Source organism: Protopterus annectens, chromosome 9.part0 (genome assembly GCF_019279795.1).
Source record: "Protopterus annectens isolate FY-2018-M chromosome 9.part0, PAN1.0, whole genome shotgun sequence".
Classification (NCBI taxonomy): Eukaryota; Metazoa; Chordata; order Ceratodontiformes; family Protopteridae; genus Protopterus; species Protopterus annectens.
The window spans coordinates 705,744,267-705,764,726 of record NC_056743.1 but is presented as its reverse complement, the minus strand read 5'-3'; the positions used below and the strand labels follow the sequence as shown (position 1 = coordinate 705,764,726).

The window sequence follows — 20,460 nt, the reverse complement described above, 5'->3', positions numbered from 1 at the left end:
ACTAAACATCAAAGGCCTCCAAACGCCTTAACCAATTAATTCCCAACGTTTTCTTGTACTCCCTACTTCTTGTTTAGCCACTATATCTATGCATAGTTAACAATTCTGATCAGAAATCTGTGCAGTTATTGTCATTTTGGTATTACCTCACAAGTATATTCTTTGACTTTTTTAACCTTTAAGAACTGGTTCACCCTTGAGTCATGTATTAAGATCCCTTTACATTACTGAGAGGAAATATAACCCCTTCTCAGCATGAAGTATAAACCCTTAATTCTATCAAAACTCACAGCTGTCCTCTTCTGTGCCCTACAAAAGGTGGTGGATTTATTACATTCACATGCACAACATGACAACTACTGTCATCTACATAATGCTAATCCTGACTCTCAATAGTCTATAACTTTCTCATATCCACTGAGCACAGACTCTAATCATTCTTGTTCAATTTTTTTTAGACAGACACAACTTTAATTTAGGCTTTATATGTCAATAAAACTGACACAGACTCCAAACAAAATGTTCAACACCACATAAAATAACTAAAGCAAATGTATCCAAAACCTTTGTCTAGACCATTCAAGTTTCTCATTTCCTGTCTCTTCAGGGGAAGAATGCTAAGGGGAAGGGAAATATACAAGCCTGATTACAGCATTGCCTTTCACTTATTTCAGCTGCTTTTAAGAAAAAACATTACACTGCCCTCAATGTCCAACCAATTTAATTCATAAACCAATCCCTAAAAACAGAATGCTATTGTGTGGCTCTCGCTAAAGCAAATTGCTTCCGAATGTGTAAAAAAGTACATATTCTATTAGATTCGCTACTATTCAGATTGCTTAACCAAGATTACTTCTGCTCCCTAACAGGTCATCTAACACCTAGTTCTTTCAAATACTCCATAAGATCTCTACCTGCCACTAGAACAGCCCTTCTTCCACTTCAGAATAAACTATACTACACAGAGTATGTTTTCTCACTTATAGATCCAAATATTGTAAATATCTAGTCGCCAATAAAAAAAAATTCAATATTTTTTCAAAATTTTGTTTAGAACGTAAAAGAAATTTGACAAAACAAGTGTAAATGTTATCATATCGCATCTGTAACACAGCTCTTTACATTCACCCTGTCTCCACACTGACATATTACCTAAATATATCATCACTGGCATATTCTTTTCTTAATGTGTTCCATTTCCTCTTTCTCCTGTCCTTATTGTCACCTGTCTTGTGCATTCAAATGAGACAATGAGGCTAGGTATGTGTTCAAGTCCCCTCCCTCGCATCCAAGGCAGGTGAATACACAAATGAACGTTCTCTCTCAATGGCTTCTGAGCCAGCTAAATTGAGGAGTATAAATAATTTTGTATGTGTGTCTTTATCAAAAAATGCACCCTATATGAAAATATCATATTCTTGCTCAAACACTCACTAGTTCTCAGCAATGTTGTTATCAAACACCAATGGGCCAGGTCTGCAAAATCCCTCTGCCATAACAACAAAATACATTTAAATTTAACCATAGGCCAAGTAGGTTCATAGGTTCGTAGGTTCATAGGTTCGTACTAGGCTATCTGCCCTAGGGCATTTATAAGCCTAGCCAGAGTGTATGTGGCTTACACCACCCCTTAGGATGAGAATACTACGCCCTTTTAGGATTTAGTTTACTATGCCTCTGTCTAGTAGTGACAAAGAGATGACCCCCGGGGTAAACCTACGATCTCCCATCCACTCGTCGAGATTTCTCTTGAATAGAGTCAGTGAGGGGCTCTGCCTAACATGGACTGGGATTCTGTTCCAGAGTGTAGGGAGCCTCTGGGTTATGAATCTGTCCTTCCAGCACGTTCTATTTATTTCTGTGTTGAGGTTTAAGTCACTTGTTCTCGTGACTCTGATGGATTTGGATTTTCTGAGGTGGAGCATGCCCATTAATTCAGGATTGGACATGGCCTTGTACGCCAGGCACAGATCACCTCTGAGTAGGCGGTATGCGACTGAATAGAGCTGAGTTTTTCAGTCGGGCAGCATATGACATATGTTTAAGACCCTTTATCCTCTTGGTGAGGAACTTTTGGGGTCTTTCCAACTGCTGCAGGTGTCGGGTGAGATACATCCCAAATGGGGCATTGTACTCAATCATTGGCCTGATAAGAGAAGAGTACAGGGGCACAATGACCTCTCTTGATCTAGATGTGAAACCCTTCATGATAAGGTGGGCAATATAGAAGGTCTTCCTAACCACTTTGGCAATGTGAGTGTCAAATGAGAGGTTACTGTCAACCTGGGTCCCTAGGTCCCTGATTACCTCTTCCGTACTTAATGGATTACCGCCTATGTGGTAATTTGTCGGTACCTTGTTTTTCCCAAAGGGTATGACTATACATCTTTTGCCGCTTAGCTTAAGGCCATGGGTCTGGCACCAATTATCCGCTTCTATGAGGCCTCTCTGAAGGATGTTTGTGTCCGCTGGAGTATCAATTATGGCGCCCAGTTTGCAGTCATCTGCGAACTTTGTCAGCCACAATCCTCCTATGTTTGCCTGTACCTCGGAAAAATAAATGTCGAACAAGAGGGGTCCCAGGACTGAGCCCTGTGGGACACCGCCAGACTGGCTTAGAGTCTGACATAGCTCCAGCAACTCTGGCCCTCTGGGTTCTGTCCTTGAGCCAGTTTGCAACCCATCTTGTGTCATATGGGTTTACATTTAAGCTGGTGAGTTTGTCTATGATGCCCGAGTGGGGTATTGTGTCAAAGGCTTTTGCAAGGTCAAGGTAGGCTGTGTGAACAGCCTTACCCTCATCAATGGCCTTAGTGACTGTTTCAAAAAAGTCGACCAAGTTCAGAAGGCAGGATCTGCCCTTGACAAAGCCAAATTGGGTAGGATCCAATGTCTGTAGGTCCCCAATGTCTTTGTTTATGAGTTCCATAATGATCCTCTCCATAGCTTTGCAGACCAGGCTCATCAGGCTTATGGGGCGGTAATTTCCAGGGTCCGTAGAAGCACCACCTTTGTGAAGTGGGACCACTGTTGCCGTACACAACTCTTTGGGTACGTATCCTGTGGTAAGGCTAAGATTAAACAGCAGCCTTATGTGTGGGTTTAGTTCCTCTTGGAGTTCATGTAGCACACAGCCCGGGACACCATCCAGTCCCATTGATGCTGTGTTTTTAGCTTTAGAGAGGGCGGCTCTCACCTGGGCATCTGAGATGTTAGGGAGGCTACACTCTGCTGGGATATTTATTTCTCCTTTTGGGGGGGAGGGGGAGGAGAAATTTGCACTGAACCTGTCTGCCAGAATGTTGGCAATGTCAGTGGGTTCAGTGTATTTTGTGTCATTTGGACTAACTCTGAGCATATCTGGGAGTTTCCACCCAGGTTTCTAACATAGCTAAAGAAGGCCTTGTGATTGTCTTTTGTGTCATTTGCGATTTTTCTCTCAAAGTTGGCCTTGGATGATTTTATGAGTGATCGTAGTTTTTGCTAGTACTGATCAGAGATGCCTTCCTTTTAGGGATTTTGCTCTGTCATGTAGTAGCTTCCTCCTTCTGTTGTAAAGTTTGTTTATGGCTGGGGTCCACCAGACCGGTCGCCTGCCTTTGGGGAATGGGTCTTGGTTTTATTTGGGATTGCATGATCCATGCATTCTTGAAGGTGCCCATAGAAGGCATTTGCAAGGGATTCAGCAGTGTGGTTTGTGGTTTCCACTGGCCCAGGGGCCTTGAAAGATACCACTTCAGTCTTAAGAAGTGTGAAATTTGCTTTTGAGAAGTTCTTCACTGTGGTCTTTTGTGCAGGGGTGGGGGCGGATGTGGATTTCCAGTGAGATTAATTTATGGTCTGATCTTACCAAAGAGGGATGTACTTCCGTGTGGAGCATTTTGTCCCCATGTTTGTGATGATCAGGTCTAGTATATTGTCTCCTCTTGTGGGAATGGTGACTAGTTGTTCCATTGCATTTGAGTTTATGAATTCTAAGAACCTTTGGGCTAGAGTGTTGGGGCTTGAGTAATGTTCCCAGTCTATGTTTGGGTAGTTGAAGTCTCCCAAAATGATGGTATTTGGAGAGACATTCATACTCTCCAGTGTCTTCAGGAAGGCTGTGTGGGGTTCCTGAGTTTCAGAGGGTGGTCTGTAGCATGCTACAAACTGTAAGGCAGTTTTGCCTATGGTTAGTTGCACCTGGATAGTCTCCGATGCTTCGTGCGTTGCCACTAACCTGGAGGTGTGGGTATCTTTGATGAAAATGGATACTCCTCCTTTTGTGGTTCTGTCCAAGTTTTGGGGCCGGAAAGCATGATATGAGGTAAAACCTGATAGTGCTGGGGTGCTCTCAGGAGCCTTGAACCAGGTTTCAGTCACTGCACAGACATCGATGTTCTCCATACTGAGAAGGGCTTCGAGGGCAGCATCTTGAGGTTTAGACTTCTGGCATTGAGCAGCATTACCCTTAGTTTTTTCCACTTGTGTTTTCTAGGAGGTAGGTTTGTCATTTGAGCCTTGCCTAAAAAGGCACTATGGGGTGGCAAGAGCCTTGGCCAATATCCGAAGCCCAGGGTGACAGGTGCAAACCATCCCTTGAAGCAGCGTGGCTTGTCAAGCATGTCATCCCAAGCAGACAGACACTGGATCCTCTTAGAATGACACCAGTAATTAAGCCAATTGTTAAAACTGATCATTTTGTCTTTGTACTGTGGCATCATTCTTGGTGAGGGTAAGATGCGGCTCAGGGTCAGGGTCATACCGCCTGGGCTACATAATCAGAGAGCTCCTCTATGTCTCTTTTCATGTAGTCCAGGGAGGTGCCTCAGGTCGCTTACACCTGCATGTACAATGACTGAGTCATATTTGTACTTGCTGTGGAGTGACCTGAGTGCAGTGTTATGTGGCGGATTCTAGCTCCCGACAGGCAGCTTACTGTGACCCTCTCCTTGTTCAGTCTGGTGAGCGGGACGCCAGTGTGCCTGACTATGGAGTCACCTATTACAAGTGTGTCTGGCATGTTGTTTGGCCTTAAGGGCTGTGACTGTTTAGCACACTGACTTTGTGAACTATGTGTTGCATTTGCTATGTCTTGAGGTGGTGGTTTCTTGGGTGTCTGCTTTGGAGGCCTCTGTTGTTTTGGTAGATTTTTAATCAGCGCCCGAGTATGTTTTGTGTGTTTATGTGTTTGGTTTGCAGTTGTGATAGTTCTATGTGAGACTGGGTTTGTGGTGTGCATGGTTACCTTCTCCTCCTGACTGGTCTTGCCAGTACTGAATTGAGAGAGCTCAGCCTCCAGTTTGGCTATATAGTTGCATCTCTCGATATATTTGTATTTGTTGGGAGGAGGAGAGGGTTGTCTGTGTACATGAGGCAATTGTAACATTGCCTCAAGATTCCCAGATTCACCAGCTGAACAGGAGAGGACGCTAGCAACTGACCCTTCGACATGCTAGAAATAGTGAAAAAGATTGCTGTGTAACTGAGTCAGAAAGGACCTATAGGGAAATGGATACTCAACAGAATTTAGGTGAATGAAGTACTTTTCGTTTGTTTAAGAGTGCTTTACCTGTATACAAAATGCTTTAGGAGCAAGTGCTGAGCTTTTCAGATAGAGTATAGGCTGTTTAGATTGCAAGTAGAACAGTTCTAAGGGAAAAATTGAAGAGCAGACTTGGCGGAGCCAGAAAAAGTTTAACCTTGTTTAACCAAGTTTAACCTTGTTTAACCGGCGCTGCGCTATGCGCACGACCGCGCAAAGCCGTGCAAAGTACTTGTAATTATGCTTAACTGCACTACAATCTCTCTGAAAAGGCTTCTCTTTAACACTGCAAACACTGTGAACAATCTGGACACTTTGGATACTTCAAACAGCTTTAGTTAATGTGAAAAAATAGTACATTGAGAAGAAATTTGATTGTTTTAACATTTTCTTACATTTTAACATTTTGAAAATTATTTCAAATGCTTCTGTATTTATTTTGAATACTTTTATCAATATGTCACAATTCTGGACATTTTGTTTATCTTGGTAATTCGTTTTGAACGTTTTGAATGCTTCGCCACACATTCGGCAACTGAAAACTCATTTAAATGAGTTTAAGTACCTTTGAATAATTGCTGACCTGTTTGCAAATTGGCTGTGAGTGCACTCCTGTATATTTATCCACTTCTAACTTCAGGCCTCATGGTTTGTAAACTGCTTAAGCTTTGGATCCCATTCTGATACCATGTCTCTTGTCTCATGCATTCAAATGAGACAATGAGGCTGCGTATGCATTCAAGTCATTTATTGTACATAAACACATCAGGAGTTATAGGGTACATTTACTTAAGCTAACTAACTGACTTATCACTACAAACACTCTTACATGTGCACCTCCATACACACATACATACATGCTTTCACTCTGGCTGACTACACAAAATGGCACTGCTCCTGCATGTGCTCATTACTTATATGCATATGCTCATGAGCTACACTGGTTGACCAGAATCAACAGACACACTCTGATCTACACTTAAATACCCACTTTACTCTCCTTTTACCTTTCTTTAAACTCTTCCTCTCCCCTTCTTTCTCTCTATCCATCCAGTGCTAAATTGCATCCAACTACCATTGTAGTCACATGATAGATGCTGTCATCCACTTAGTTTACTATGCAAGCAGAAAATTAAAGTAGATTGCCAAAGGTTTATTCCTTATTTCCTAGCCATTATATACATAACTATGGACAATTTAGAGTTGCCAGTCTACCAAATATGCCCTTAGAATGTGAGTAGAAAATGGAGTACAAGAAAAAAAATAATGTAACCACAGAGTGGACATGCAGACTCTCCACCAGATAGCACCCAGCTAAGAACTAAACTACAATCTCTTGCTGTGAGGTGACAGTGCTACTCACTGCACCACAGTGCTACCCCTTTCTTTTTTACCTAATTACAAATATTGTTTACACTCCCTAGATGTAGACTTGTTCAATGGAAATGAAGCTTCCAGTCTGTCATTTTGCCAGCTTTCTGTACATTCATTCTATATGTGTGTGTACGTATGTATGTATTCATTTTTCTGTTATATACTATACAAGATTATTATAGTTTATCTCTGATAATTTCATTGTTAGTACTTTTTACTGGTCTGTAAATGTTTCCTGTGCATTAGTGATGTACCCCAGTTAACACATTTAAAATAAATAAATGAAAACACATGTATGTGACTATGATAGAATTGCTCCATTCTGGTGACAGTGAAATTAAACCTCACTAAAATTAATATAGCTAAGAAAGTCTTTAAAAATATTTACAGCATTATGCTACAATTATTGTATTCGTGTGACAATAGATCTTAGTCTGGCCATCTAATACTGATGTCCAGAAACTGCCTTCCTGGAAAGTTCATTCAGGCAATTGTTTGGATTACACATTAGTGCAACATCATTTACAATAAAATTGCAGATTTTCAAGTCTAATTGTCGCTATTAAATATTCAAATCCTCGTGGTCTCTGAAATTTGACTGAAATCCAAACTAGTGTATTACTTGTTCCTGTCTGCTTTATGTGTAGATATGACAAAAATGGGAAAAAGGTAGGCCAGTGTCACTGTCCTTGTAAATAATGTCATGGGTCACAGTTCATGGGGTAGGACATGCCTGATTTTTTGTATGTGCTTCGATCTGGGTGATTGCATTAGGTTAGAATGACTAAGTACTGACAGAGATTAAAATGTAACAGTGACCAGGGTTTCCTTATCTTGTTACAGTACCTTTTGGGTCCAATTGCCATCGTTAACCATTGGGCTAGACTTGTTCTACATACACCACTCCTGGGCTGTGCATTTAATACCAGGTCAATCCAAAACAAAGTCAGATATAGTCTCTCATTTGCTTTATACAGCTTGAGCTGATATTTACTATAAAAATCTTGTTGTATATCTACTTTGAACTTTGATTTGCTACATCTGTGTCACCAGATCTGAATATATTCACAGCCCTAGATATAATAGTATTGTTACTGATATGCTCATATGCTTTCCCTTTTTGCATGTAGTGCCCAGAAGAATGCTAGAAAATCCAGCACCTGTGAGACCATCTTTGGCAGAGGGGTGTATTACACATTTCTTTTTTTTTTTCTATGTGCTTTTTTCCTGATGCCTGCTGACCATCAAGCCTCCTTCTATGGGACTTCAGTCCATTCATTCACCTATATCTTGTATCCCAAGTATGAAGGCAAAAGCTGACTGGATAGGGTCATCATCTAGGCAGTCACAAAGGTATTTTGTGCTTCTGCCTGTATACCAACCATCTGCTTCCATGCCAGTGAGGATAGCACCCTTTGCCCTGGCCAGATGAGCCTGACGTGCCTCTCAAACTGGACCCTGTAGACAATCTTTACAATTTAGCCCTGATCACAGTCAGGGAGCACTGCCTCCACTGTATTTCCCTGATATGTGTGTGCTCTCACACACATGCCCCTTTAGAGCTACTGTCCTCACTTAGAAAGTCAAGCATCTGTCAGCCCAGTCAATGGCTTCTGTGCAAGCCTCAACTTGAAATGGGGCCTGGCTAACTAAGAACTACTGCACTGTTCCTCCAGAATGGGGAATCCAATAGTCAAGACAGTAATTGCTGCACCTTTCCAACACTCCACTCAGTTCTTCCAATTCTCAAGCTGCTAATCAAACTCAGGGTGTTAAGGTTGAAGTCAGGGCTTTATCTCTCTATGCCACAGAATCAGAAGGATGAAGCCTTGACTGTGACTCAGATGAGCAAGGACTCACTACAGACTCAAACTCTGAAAGAATAGATGAGGTAGGATTGGAGTAAGTGACCAACACCAGCTTGCCTCTCCAGAGGAGGTGGGAGGTGAATCAGCCTACTGTAATGCCAGTGACTACTAGAGCAAGGAGTACAAAGTATTCACTAAATGGACAGGAGAGAACCTATTCCTAATACAAGGAAAATGCTGTCTTAAAAAACATTACTACCCAGTCTATTGTGTGAGGCAGTAGAACTTAATAACTTCCCAAAACAAGTCTGCACAAATGTATGCATTTCATGCAACAATAATCTATCCTTTGGTACCTGTATGACTCCTTCTGTTCAACATGAAGCATTGCAGGACATCAGCTGACTATACTTACAGAGGAATTTGAAATAAATACGTTGCTTTTTAAACACAGAGCCATTAAGTTGGAGACTATCTTAACAACAGGAAGGAATAACAAATAATGACTCAATACATTAGAAATAGTAGGATAAGACAGAATGGGAGTAAGTGACCAACACTGGCTTACCTATCCTGCGGAGGTGGGATCTGAATCAGCCCTCTGTAATGCCAATGACCGCTACAGTGAGAAGTACACAGTATTCACCATATGAGGAGGAGAGGATTGTTTTTAACAACCTGTGTTTGTGCAGCAGTTAGGACATGTGCCAACATTTACATGCTCACAATGAAGGCATAGCAGGCCATCATATCTGTGAGCATGCACTTTGGTCGTTAGGGGGCAGGGCTAAGACCAAAAGCAATTGTCTCCCCCATGGCTGTGTGGATAATGGCCACATAATGAGCAGCTCTCCCCACTGTGAGGTTGGAACAAATTGCTGAGTCATAGCAGAGGTTAGATGATCTACAGAAGCAATGAACAGGAACATATTTAAAGAATTGCAAAGAAAGTTGCAGCAGGCGACTTAATATTACTGAAATGTTACTACAGAAGAAAACTGCCTTCTAGTAAGAGATTTCCATTTGTTTCTGCTACCTTCTGAAATGGAATTAATAAAATTCTGGATACAAATGGGTAATGTTAAATCTTTTGGACTAAAGTAAATTCTGGAGACAGCTTATAATTTCAAGGAATACTTTTCTGCAGTAATAGTAAACCTTCCACAAAATTGTCCAACAGCATCTACCAATCTATTAGTTTAATAGTACCTGAAGGGCCTTTCTTTTTTCCTCAAGACAACTACAGTCCCTGCTATTGGACATGTGCTCTCCAGTGTTAAATGTTGTAATTTCATCTGTTTTGATCATTTATTGTCAGCATATGGAAAACTAGTTGCATCCTTCATCACCTATTCTTTAACAAGACTAATAGGAGCTTCAGATATGGTAAAGCAGCTGTCATGCAGAAACATAGAAAACGTCATATCTGTCCTGAAGGGTGGTGATCTCATGCTAGTTTCCAAAGAATAGTGATCTCTTACCTAAAGATGATTATGGCCTGATCCACTTTGCCACAGGCACAACTGTTATATAGATAACTCTACAGTACAACTCTAGCACACTTAAACACTAGTAAAATAGAAGAAAGCTCATTCTAAATTAGTAAAAAATATGCTCTTTGGAGGGCATACTTGGCAGCCTGTAGATAACTCAGAGCAACTGTTTATTGTTGGACCATTTTGTTATACAGATATAGCTCTCAACTGGAAATATTTAGGTGTCATCATCGGCCAGAAGCTATCATTTTAAAACATATCCCTTTATTCATTTTCTTGTATGCTACTGTGGAGTTGACTATTCTTTGCATTCAAAGCCATTAGGCACCTCACTTCCTTGATTTCCTCTATTTTCACAAGTCAGGTCGCTCCAGTAATACTGGAACAAGAGTAAAACTCCACCAGTAAATTAATAAAACATGCTGGTGAGACAAATATATATTACTACCACCCACCCCACCTCTGGAACAGATTTGCCTACAAGATAAGCAAACTCATATGACACCATAGCATCATTCAAATTAAACCTAAATGTTTGGATGGGTACCTATAAATTTATTCCATAACTGACCTGTTTTGCCTTTATTGAGAAGAGGGGCACAGCATGAGGATGGGTATTGGCAAGGTATAAATGGTCTTGTGTCTCAGTTGCCTTCTATTTCTTATGGCCCTATAATTTTTGTATACTAGGTTATAAAGGAATCAAGTCAAAAATATGGAGCAGTTTACTACATATACAACAATATATGCTTTGGGGCCTAACTGTATGTCTCCTTCTGTCCAACATGAAGCATTGCAGGATATCAGCTGGCTGCAATTAAAGAGGAATTTAGCATACAATGAACTGCCTTTTTAAACACTGAAATGACATCATAAACAGTAGTACCCATATCCTGCATACTTATTGTGCTGGTATCATTTATTTATACATTTATTTGTTTGTTTGTTTATCAGATGGTACAAAATTATTTTCCGCCACAACCAAAGCCATTATGTTGAAGACAGCCCTAACAACAAGAAAGAAAAATTAAAAAAAATGACTTGATACACAAGGATCAGTTAAAGATAACAAGAACAAATTATAGTATGAAATAGTCTGCACACATAAGCATAATGATTTGAAGTGTATTTAAGCAGTACATATTAAACAGAAGAATTTATATGTAGTATATACTGATTTGTCAATGAAGCTGCATCATACATTAACTCCATCTTCCTTAACATACTCAAGTCCCTTGCTCCTCTACACACTATTAGAGTCAAGTCACACATCTCCCCTTGGCTCACCAACACAACTCGGTCTCTAATTCAAAAAGGGGATGCTGCCTGGAAACTTTGGTCCAAGACAAAATCTTTCTCACACTACCAAAGATATAGAAATCTCACTAAAAAGTACATTAGTAATGATAAAAAAAATTTTACCTACAATCCCAGACTACACACTCCAGAAACCCCAAGAATTTCTGGAAGAGCATGAACCAAATACTCCACCCAGTTAATCCTTCAACACCCAACCCCTGCCCCAACAACACACCCCTTGAAACTACAACCATCTTCAATTCTTACTTCACTGACACCATAAACAATCTTATGCAGTCCTCTGACCAACCCCACCCCTCACCACCCACTACCCCCATAAAGAATCTTCCCCCTTTTCTTTAAGCCCCACTCCCACAAGCTACATTGAAAAAATCCTACTAAACCTTAAACCATGCTCCCCATCGGCTGACAAACTGCCAGCACTCTTCGTATAAACTCCTGTTACATCAATAGTATACCCTGTCACCATCCTAATTAATTGCTCTATCGCTGAATCAACTGTTCCTACCCTATGGAAAAAATTCTATACCATACTCGTACACAAAAGTGGCAACTCCACTGAACTTTCAAACTTTCAACCAATTGCCATACTTTCTCTCCTCTCCAAAATGCTTGAACACTGTTCACAAACACATCTTGGCCCACCTCATTCAAAACAACCTGCCCCCCCCCCCACTCAACATGGCTTCCGCCCACATTACAGCACCCCAACTGCTCTCATCTCCTTCTCCAATACCATCTCCCTAGCCAGAGAAAGCAATGAACTCATCTCCTGCCTATTCCTAAACCTGTCCAAAGCCTTTGACACTGTCTCCCACCCCATCCTCCTCTCTAAACTCTCACAGCTCAACCTTTCCTCTGCAACTATATCCTGGTTTAACAGCTACCTTTCTGAACAGCAACAATCTGTCAAACGGCTTTCAGCTTTCTCTCTCCCTTTCTACCCATCAAAACTGGAGCCACACAAGGCTCCATTCTTGGACCCCTCCTCTTTAACATCTTCACCAATGAACTCCATAAATCATGTCCCCAGTCATCTCTCATACAGTACGCTGATGACTCCACAATTATTTCTATAGCAGACAGCCCAACTGAACTACTCAACCTCACACAAACATCATTTAATCTCACTGAAACCTGGCTTACTAAAAAACAACTTATACTCAACCCCAAAAAATCAAAACTGCTACTCTTCCTCACAAAACCACTCTACTACCTCAAATCCACATTTAACATCTCTTCACTTAACAATGCCATAATCTCTCTCGATAACCACACAAAGCTACTGGGAGTAATCTTAGACAACCAACAGAAATATGACCTACACATTCATCATTGCATCAAGAAAACCCATCAAAAGCTTAGCCCCCTTTACAGAAACAAAAGATACCTCACCTCTGACTCTAGAATTACACTTGTCAATGCTTACTTCCTTCCCAACCTCTTCTATAGTTCACAAATTTTTACTAACCTTCAGTCTTCTCTACTCTCCAAGCTCAAAACTACCTATGACAAAGCTGCAAGATTTTCTGCTAACTTGCCTTCCAGATCCCACCACTGTCAGGCCCTTAGGTCACTCAACTGGCTTGAGTTCCCAAACCACCGCAAATCTACCCAACTACTCATCATCCACTCCATCATCAATAAACCCTCATCCTGTCCAAGTATTTCCTCACTAGTTTCACTCTATAACCCTTCATGTCCCCTTAGGAGCTCTGATTAATGTTTATTACAAATCTATAAACCAAAAAAATCTGCAGGACAGAGCCTTTACAATTACTCACCTGCTATCCTTTGGAACAATCTTCCCCTGACCCTAAGAAGCATACCCCACACACATAAAAATTTAAGAAATCCCTCAAACATTTCCTAAACCACACTTGGACATGTCCCTGTAACTTACCTCCACAAATCCAGTCCTAATCCTATCTCTTACCCCTCTCCCTTATTATCCTCCTCTTCTACCTAATTACCCATTTCCCCCTCTTCTACACCACAACAAATCTCAACTGCTATCCTTGCATATCAATGCAGGACTTCTGCTATACTACCACTGCAACTAACATCTATTATCAACTCTACCTCTTCTGGACTCACTAGATACCCACTCCCACTAACGCCCCCCCCCCCCCACCGTAGAATACCACTACTAACCTGCTGATCTGGCCACTGTCTACTATCTCTCAACTATGTGTCACTCTTATAACAACCTACTTTAACCACAATTGTATATAATGTCAGTTATGCCTTTATTTTTTATTTAATTGCATTTGTAGAGAATCTGATTGTATTACACATTCACTGTAACATGAAATATTATATAATATTCCTTTGGAGCTTTTCTCCCCGGGCCTCCGCTGAAAAAGGGCATCAACCCAGTCGGACTATCCCAGTCAACAAATGTCAAATAAATAAATAATAAATAATAAAACATTTGCAAATTGTAGCTATTCAGCCATTTAAACATTAATACCATAATGAGACAGGTGTGTTACAGGATATACTAACTAAAAGTAGCCTAGCCAGCATCGCTAAAGCATGTATATTTGTATTCCTAAGCTTGGAATGCTTTCATTTTTGATTTGAATTGTAAAGTCTTATAGAAAAGTTAGCTCATTTGCAGTTTCTTCAATGAGGCAAGAGCAAGCTTGTTGAAAGAGTTTTCATAAGTAGATAGACAGACATGAGGTCTAATTGAAGTGATGATGTTACTGTTTTGAAAAGAGTTGGAAGAATTATATAAATGAAGTCCAAAATCTATAATTAAGTTGCTTAAATGCAAGGCTATTTAAAAAAAAAGCTTATTCGTGTACAACTGTTGGTAACTACGCAGTAATGCTCAGTGGTAGATGTGAGATTTACCAATCCATCAAGGCACCTAAGAGCTCCAATTTAATCCATCTAGAAGCACCTAAGACCAGTTCCAAGTACAGTAAAATGTGCATTAAATGCCAAATAACAAATAACAGTAACATTAGTACCATACAGGAATTTAAACTGACAAGCCAATATATATATATATATATATATATATATATATATATATATATATATATATATACACTGCACAAACCTCTCAACCTCTTAGAGCAAGAAATCTGGACAAAGCCACTTATAAAAGTGGAACGAAGGCCCAAAAATAGGGACAATTTTTGAATATTACTCTTACAGGCTTAGAAAGTTGCTAGAATAACAGGTTTTGCATTAGCATGTATTTTTTGAAGGGTATGATCTGAAACTCAAATGTTTGTCATTATTTTCTAACTTCCATGTTTAATGATTTGCCACTAATTTGCCAGAAAATGACAATTTTATGAAAAACGGACCAAAAATATGTGGCAAAAGTCTGGACATCATTCTGTGAAAACCTATACAGTTGAGAGGTTTGAATTACCACACAAAATATTTTCATGAAGTGTGGAGTTTATTAACTTATCTGCAAGTATCATTTATTCTCCCACAGTCTTCCTGCGTATACTCATTGCAAGCTAGCTTGTCTCTCCTAGGATGCTTCATTCTATATGATATAGCTGTTAATTATAGCAATCTGTCACACTCAGTACATCTTAGGATTCATGATTCCTTGGTGACTACTTCTATATGAGAGACAAAACAGTGAAAAACATCACTGAAATCCACTTTCAGCGAACACAATTTTAAGCTTTTTTTTTCCAAGGGGTAAACTTCAATTTACCCCATCTGTGGGTGGAGATTCCCAGCATTCCCCTACTTATATACCAACTCCATGGTAACACAACACTGGAAAAAGGACAACACTCATATGTTCAGTGAAACTGGCTTTCATCATTAAAGCCATTGTGTTGTTGTTGTCAGTCAAATAAACAGCAATCAGCACAAACACGTTCCTGTGCCTCATACGTCAAAATTACAAGAGACAGGTCACATTCATTTACATGACATATTAAAGTCACGTCATCAGAAAGTGCCCATAGAAGCTGCTTTTACTTTATCTGATACAGTGCTTGCTTTTTTCGAGTTCCCACATATTATAGTCAATGCTGTCTATACATTCAATGTTCTTCCTCTATGTAAATCAATATACATGATGCATTAAATTATTTATATCTGCTGTATAGTTGTTTTACATTCTTCATGCAAAGCCTGCATATGTAAGGCTATTTTATTGTAAACCTATAGATGCTTTTTTGTAACTATCTTATGTGTTAACTTGTCTTTGCAGAGTAAGTTCTTATACATGTATACCACAAATGCAGTGTAGTATATGCTCACATACACCATAGATGTCAATCTGATATATTATACATTCCAAAGTTTTAATTAACTTCTGCTTCTTACATGTATTTTTAATGTGACTCATGTTATAGCTATTCTCATAGCCTTAGTTAAGTTGTGTACTTAATTATATGTTAGAGCATTTCTTTTAAGGTCTCTTCTGAAACTGGGTCTCACACTGTAGGGCAAACCCAGTTAATGAAACAAAATAAATAAATAGCACTCAGTTACCCTTTTTGGGGCCTTATCAGAACTGTCTGACAATACTGTTTTTCATATTTGTTTCCAGACTGGCAGTCCTTACAAGTGTTCTGTAACACCCATACTCAGCCCTTGGATTTCCATGTGTATATTATTTTGTATTGTATCAGTCTGCTTTAAAGCATAACTGCCATAACCTCCACTGAACCGCATGCACTATTACATGCCACAACTTATACAAATGTACAAGAATGAGGCAAATATGACTCATAAGTAAAGTAAAAATTGCACAATATAAATAAAATAAGTCAACACAATTATATTAACAAATATAGGAAAGACTCTGCTTCTTACTCATGGAAAATTTATGCTTACAAAAATATCTGCAACCCTTCCTTAAAGCATCATAGGAAATACACAAATTTCCTCTTGAAAAAATAATATTTTAGTACACTGGTTCACGAAAACACAGAAAGCTTCAATAATACACATAGGCCAATAAACCACACCCACTAGCTACATACAAATTTTGCAGCAGCACAAGTGGAAATATTCTGGATACATTCATAAAAATTCAGTTTAATTCATACCTCTCACCTATTAACACAAGAAATCTGGACAAATCCTAAAATAATAGATGGACATGGGCCCAAAATAGAGTATTGCCCTTACAAACTTAAAAAAGTTATTAGAATAAACAGGATTTGTATTAACATTTTTGAAGGATATTGTTTAAAACTCAAATGTATATAATTATTTGGTGACTTCAGACGTCTCTGATTTGCCAGAAAACCACACATTTTATGAGGAACCGACCAAAAATACGAAGCAAAAATCTGGCCAGTTGATATATATGTATGTGTCTTATGCATTTATCACAGGGGTAGTTAGTAAAAAAGGTAGTAACAAGACAGTTAAAGTGCTGTAGCATATGAACAGGACCCAATCAGGAAGATCCTGGCAAAACAGAAATATGTGGGAGAGTTTATTTAATTAACACCTTTAAGGATGGTTTGCACATAAATCACAGTTCTTCACTGTGCCACAGCTCCTGTAACAATAACAGTTCTGAAGAAACATATTGCGCTATTAGGAAAAATTTAAAGTTATGATTTTAGTGCAGTGAGGTCCATTTGGGGTGGTTGGAAAGAATATTAGGGTGTGTTTAATATAAGTCAACAAAGCTAAAATTATACTCTTATTTTTAATATTTTAGCATTTAATTAATTCAGAGCCGACAGTGGAAAATAGCAAATCTTTTTATAGTCGGATAATGATGATTTGTTCAGAATTATGAGCTCAAAATCTTTCCTTTAACTTAGTACTCTTTATACAGTCGGCCAGCTGTAGAAGCCCTCACTTTGGCCAGGGTGACCCAAGTTTGATTAGTCACCTGGGGTGCAAAGGTGGGTGTGCCATGTCTTCAATCCCTGGCAGAGGCTGGAGACACACAACAAACAATTGTCTTAAAAAGAGAATAAGCAGGGAAACTGACCAAGTCTCTGCAGAGGCAGACACTGCAATAACAGTACTCCCTTATACTTCTGACCCTGGATGTACAATGGATGTGTACTCTGGGAACAGAAGATCTCAGGGAACAGAAAAAAACTCCTTGACCACCACTATGGTGCTCCACCAGAAGCCTCAGTCTCCTCACTGACCCCAAGCAATTGTCAGATGAAGTCTAGGGGAAGAAAAGGAGTGCATGGTAGACCTGGTGAAATACAGAGAAGCCTGGAGACAGCTGATGTTCAGCAACAAGAAGCAAAAAACAAAAAACATATATATATATATATATATATATATATATATATATATATATATATATATATATATATATATATATATATTTATATATATATATATATATATATATATATATATATATTTATATATATATATATATATATATATAAAATTCAAAAACAAACTGGTGCACACTTAAAATGAAATTCGGTGCTCAGAAAATACACAGTTCAGGCACAAACATTAGACTTCAGCACCATTTTGTATATCAAATCTCATAGTAAATCCAGAAGAAAAACTTTTATTCCAGTAGAACAAACATTCAAGCAGCTTCTGTAGCAGCCATTCGGCTCCAACACAGACCGGTGACCGGTTTCGCCCCGTGGACACTGACAACGCCAGGGGACAAAACCGGTCACTGGTCTGTGTTGGAGCTGAATGGCTGCTACAGAAGCTGCTTGAATGTTTGTTTTACTGGAATAAAAGTTTTCTACACACTTATTTAAGTGTTTTGCACCCTTTTTCTTCTGGATTTACTATGAGGTTTGATATACAAAAGGGTGCTGGATTCTAATGTTTGTGCCTGATATATATATATATATATATATATATATATATATATATATATATATTTATATATATATATATATATATATATATATATATATATATATAGATATATATATCTATATATATATATATATATATATATATATATATATACACACACACACACACACACACACACACACACACACACACACACACACACAAATATATGCGGGTGTGCATGTGTGTGTGTACACATATTTTTCTTTGTGCAATGGCAGAACCCCATCTCACTGCATACCAAGCTTCAGCTCATGCAGCTCATAGCTATGGCCATAGCCGACTGATTCCATCCTCCTGTTCTCCTTGATGCCTCCTCACTGCATCTCCCCAGTGTGATCCACATACTACAGTACAACGCCATAGTGTGCCCCCCTCCTTGTGAGACTTGATTTCTTCTCTTCCTATGAATGTCGTCCCATTGACTATTGGTATGTTGTCTGGCTTTTTTGAGGTGACGACAACAGCTAGAGAAGGTGCTGCTGCACCACTAAAAGATATGTAGGAAGCATGGAGTGGCTGGAATGAGAACTCTGTCCTATTTTTCTGTTTTCTTCCACAGAGATCATGTTACAGCAGCAAACACATGTTCTCTATCCCTTCCATATATACAGTACCTGCTGTTGCACCCAGCCTCCACGTACAGCCACTAGCAGAGTGTCTGTATCTCCATCCCTTCCTTGTTCCAGGAAGCAGTGTTGCCACAGGCACTTGATTTTACCCCTCCTTGATGGTTATCCAGCAAACTGGTTCATCACAGATCTCAAGCCACTAACATTACAGACAAGAGTACAACATCTACACCAGCACATTGGCTTCAGATATTGCAAGCTAGGTTTATAACTTATCTTCATTCACTTGCAATGATATTGATTTTTATTTCACAGATCATTCAACATTTACGCAAACCCTTCTAATGGAAAATACCAGCTAAACTTTAAACAATGTTATTTACAACAGAGGAACTCCCCAGACTACAATTATAATTCCCCTTCTAGAAATGTTATGCTTAGAGAACTTGTAGCTAAGTAAGATGTCCTAGTATTTTGTATAAAAACATTATAAACGTACATGCAAGTTGTTGTTTAAGAAATTACTGATACTATAAAACTGGGCAAAAAAAAAAAAAGAAGAAAAGGGGACGGTACAATATCATTTATGAGATAACATTATTTATAATTTAAGATCAATGCACTGATCAAAAAGACAAAACTACTTTTTGTCTGAATAAATCTCCCCAACAGGAGTGAAATACAAACTGTGGATTATTCTGTTCCTTTCTCACTTAACTGCTTATAACCTTCATTGTCAATTTAAGCGTCACATAAGAACAGAATGCAACATTATCTGTACAGCATTTTTAGCTTTCCCATTGTAGTTATTTTTACTTGGTTTGTAGAGCTCTCTGTTGCTTAAAAAACTGAAGATATATCTCAGTAGTGCTATTACATGATTCTGTTTATACAGGATCACTAACATGTTAATGTATCAGTGTGTTTTTCACATTTCAGAAAAAAAGTAAATTAATATGAATATGCAAAAATAAACAAAATGAAATCAAATTTTACAAAAACAAAATTAATAATATGCAATAAATGTAAAACTAAGTAAAGCATAATTATTTGATTAACACTTACCAGCACTGTTTTCAGACGCTTTAAGAAAACCAGGCATAAACAAAACCAAGAAAATAAGCCATAGACTTGACATTATAGAGGACAGGCTCCAAAGCACTATTGTATGAAAACAGATTTGATATATGTTGACAAGTTCTCACAAATGCTGGAAGTATTTAAAATGAAACACTAACTCACTTCCAACAGGCATAGTAAGCGTAATGCAGAGAAACATAACCAATCATAGTTGTACTTTCAGAGTATCATATGTTTCTAGGTAAGCATGCTCTAAATCGTCTCTCTCTCTCTCTCTCTCTCTCTCTCTCTCTCTCTCTCTTTCTGTCTGTATACAAACACATTGCATATATGTGGCTGTGTATGTAAATGGGTAGTGGCATACATCTGAGTACATTTTATGAGTCCATGACAGAATAATACACAGTCAAAAGCAAATATCAAACAAAACAGGTATTTAGATCAACTAATGTATGTTGTCTTAAATATGATAGCAG

General features: G+C 38.8%; 1 protein-coding gene across 1 annotated transcript in view; it reads right to left on the bottom strand.

The window, feature by feature from the left end:
- Positions 1-20,139, bottom strand: part of LOC122811473 (H-2 class II histocompatibility antigen, E-S beta chain-like) — a 354,402-nt gene extending 334,263 nt beyond the window's left edge. Inside the window, exon 1 of the mRNA XM_044083337.1 lies at positions 19,970-20,139. Coding sequence (XP_043939272.1) covers positions 19,970-20,042 — 73 coding nt within the window. The 5' untranslated portion in view covers positions 20,043-20,139. The remainder of the gene's footprint in view (positions 1-19,969) is intronic.
- Between the last annotated feature and the right edge of the window lie 321 nt (positions 20,140-20,460).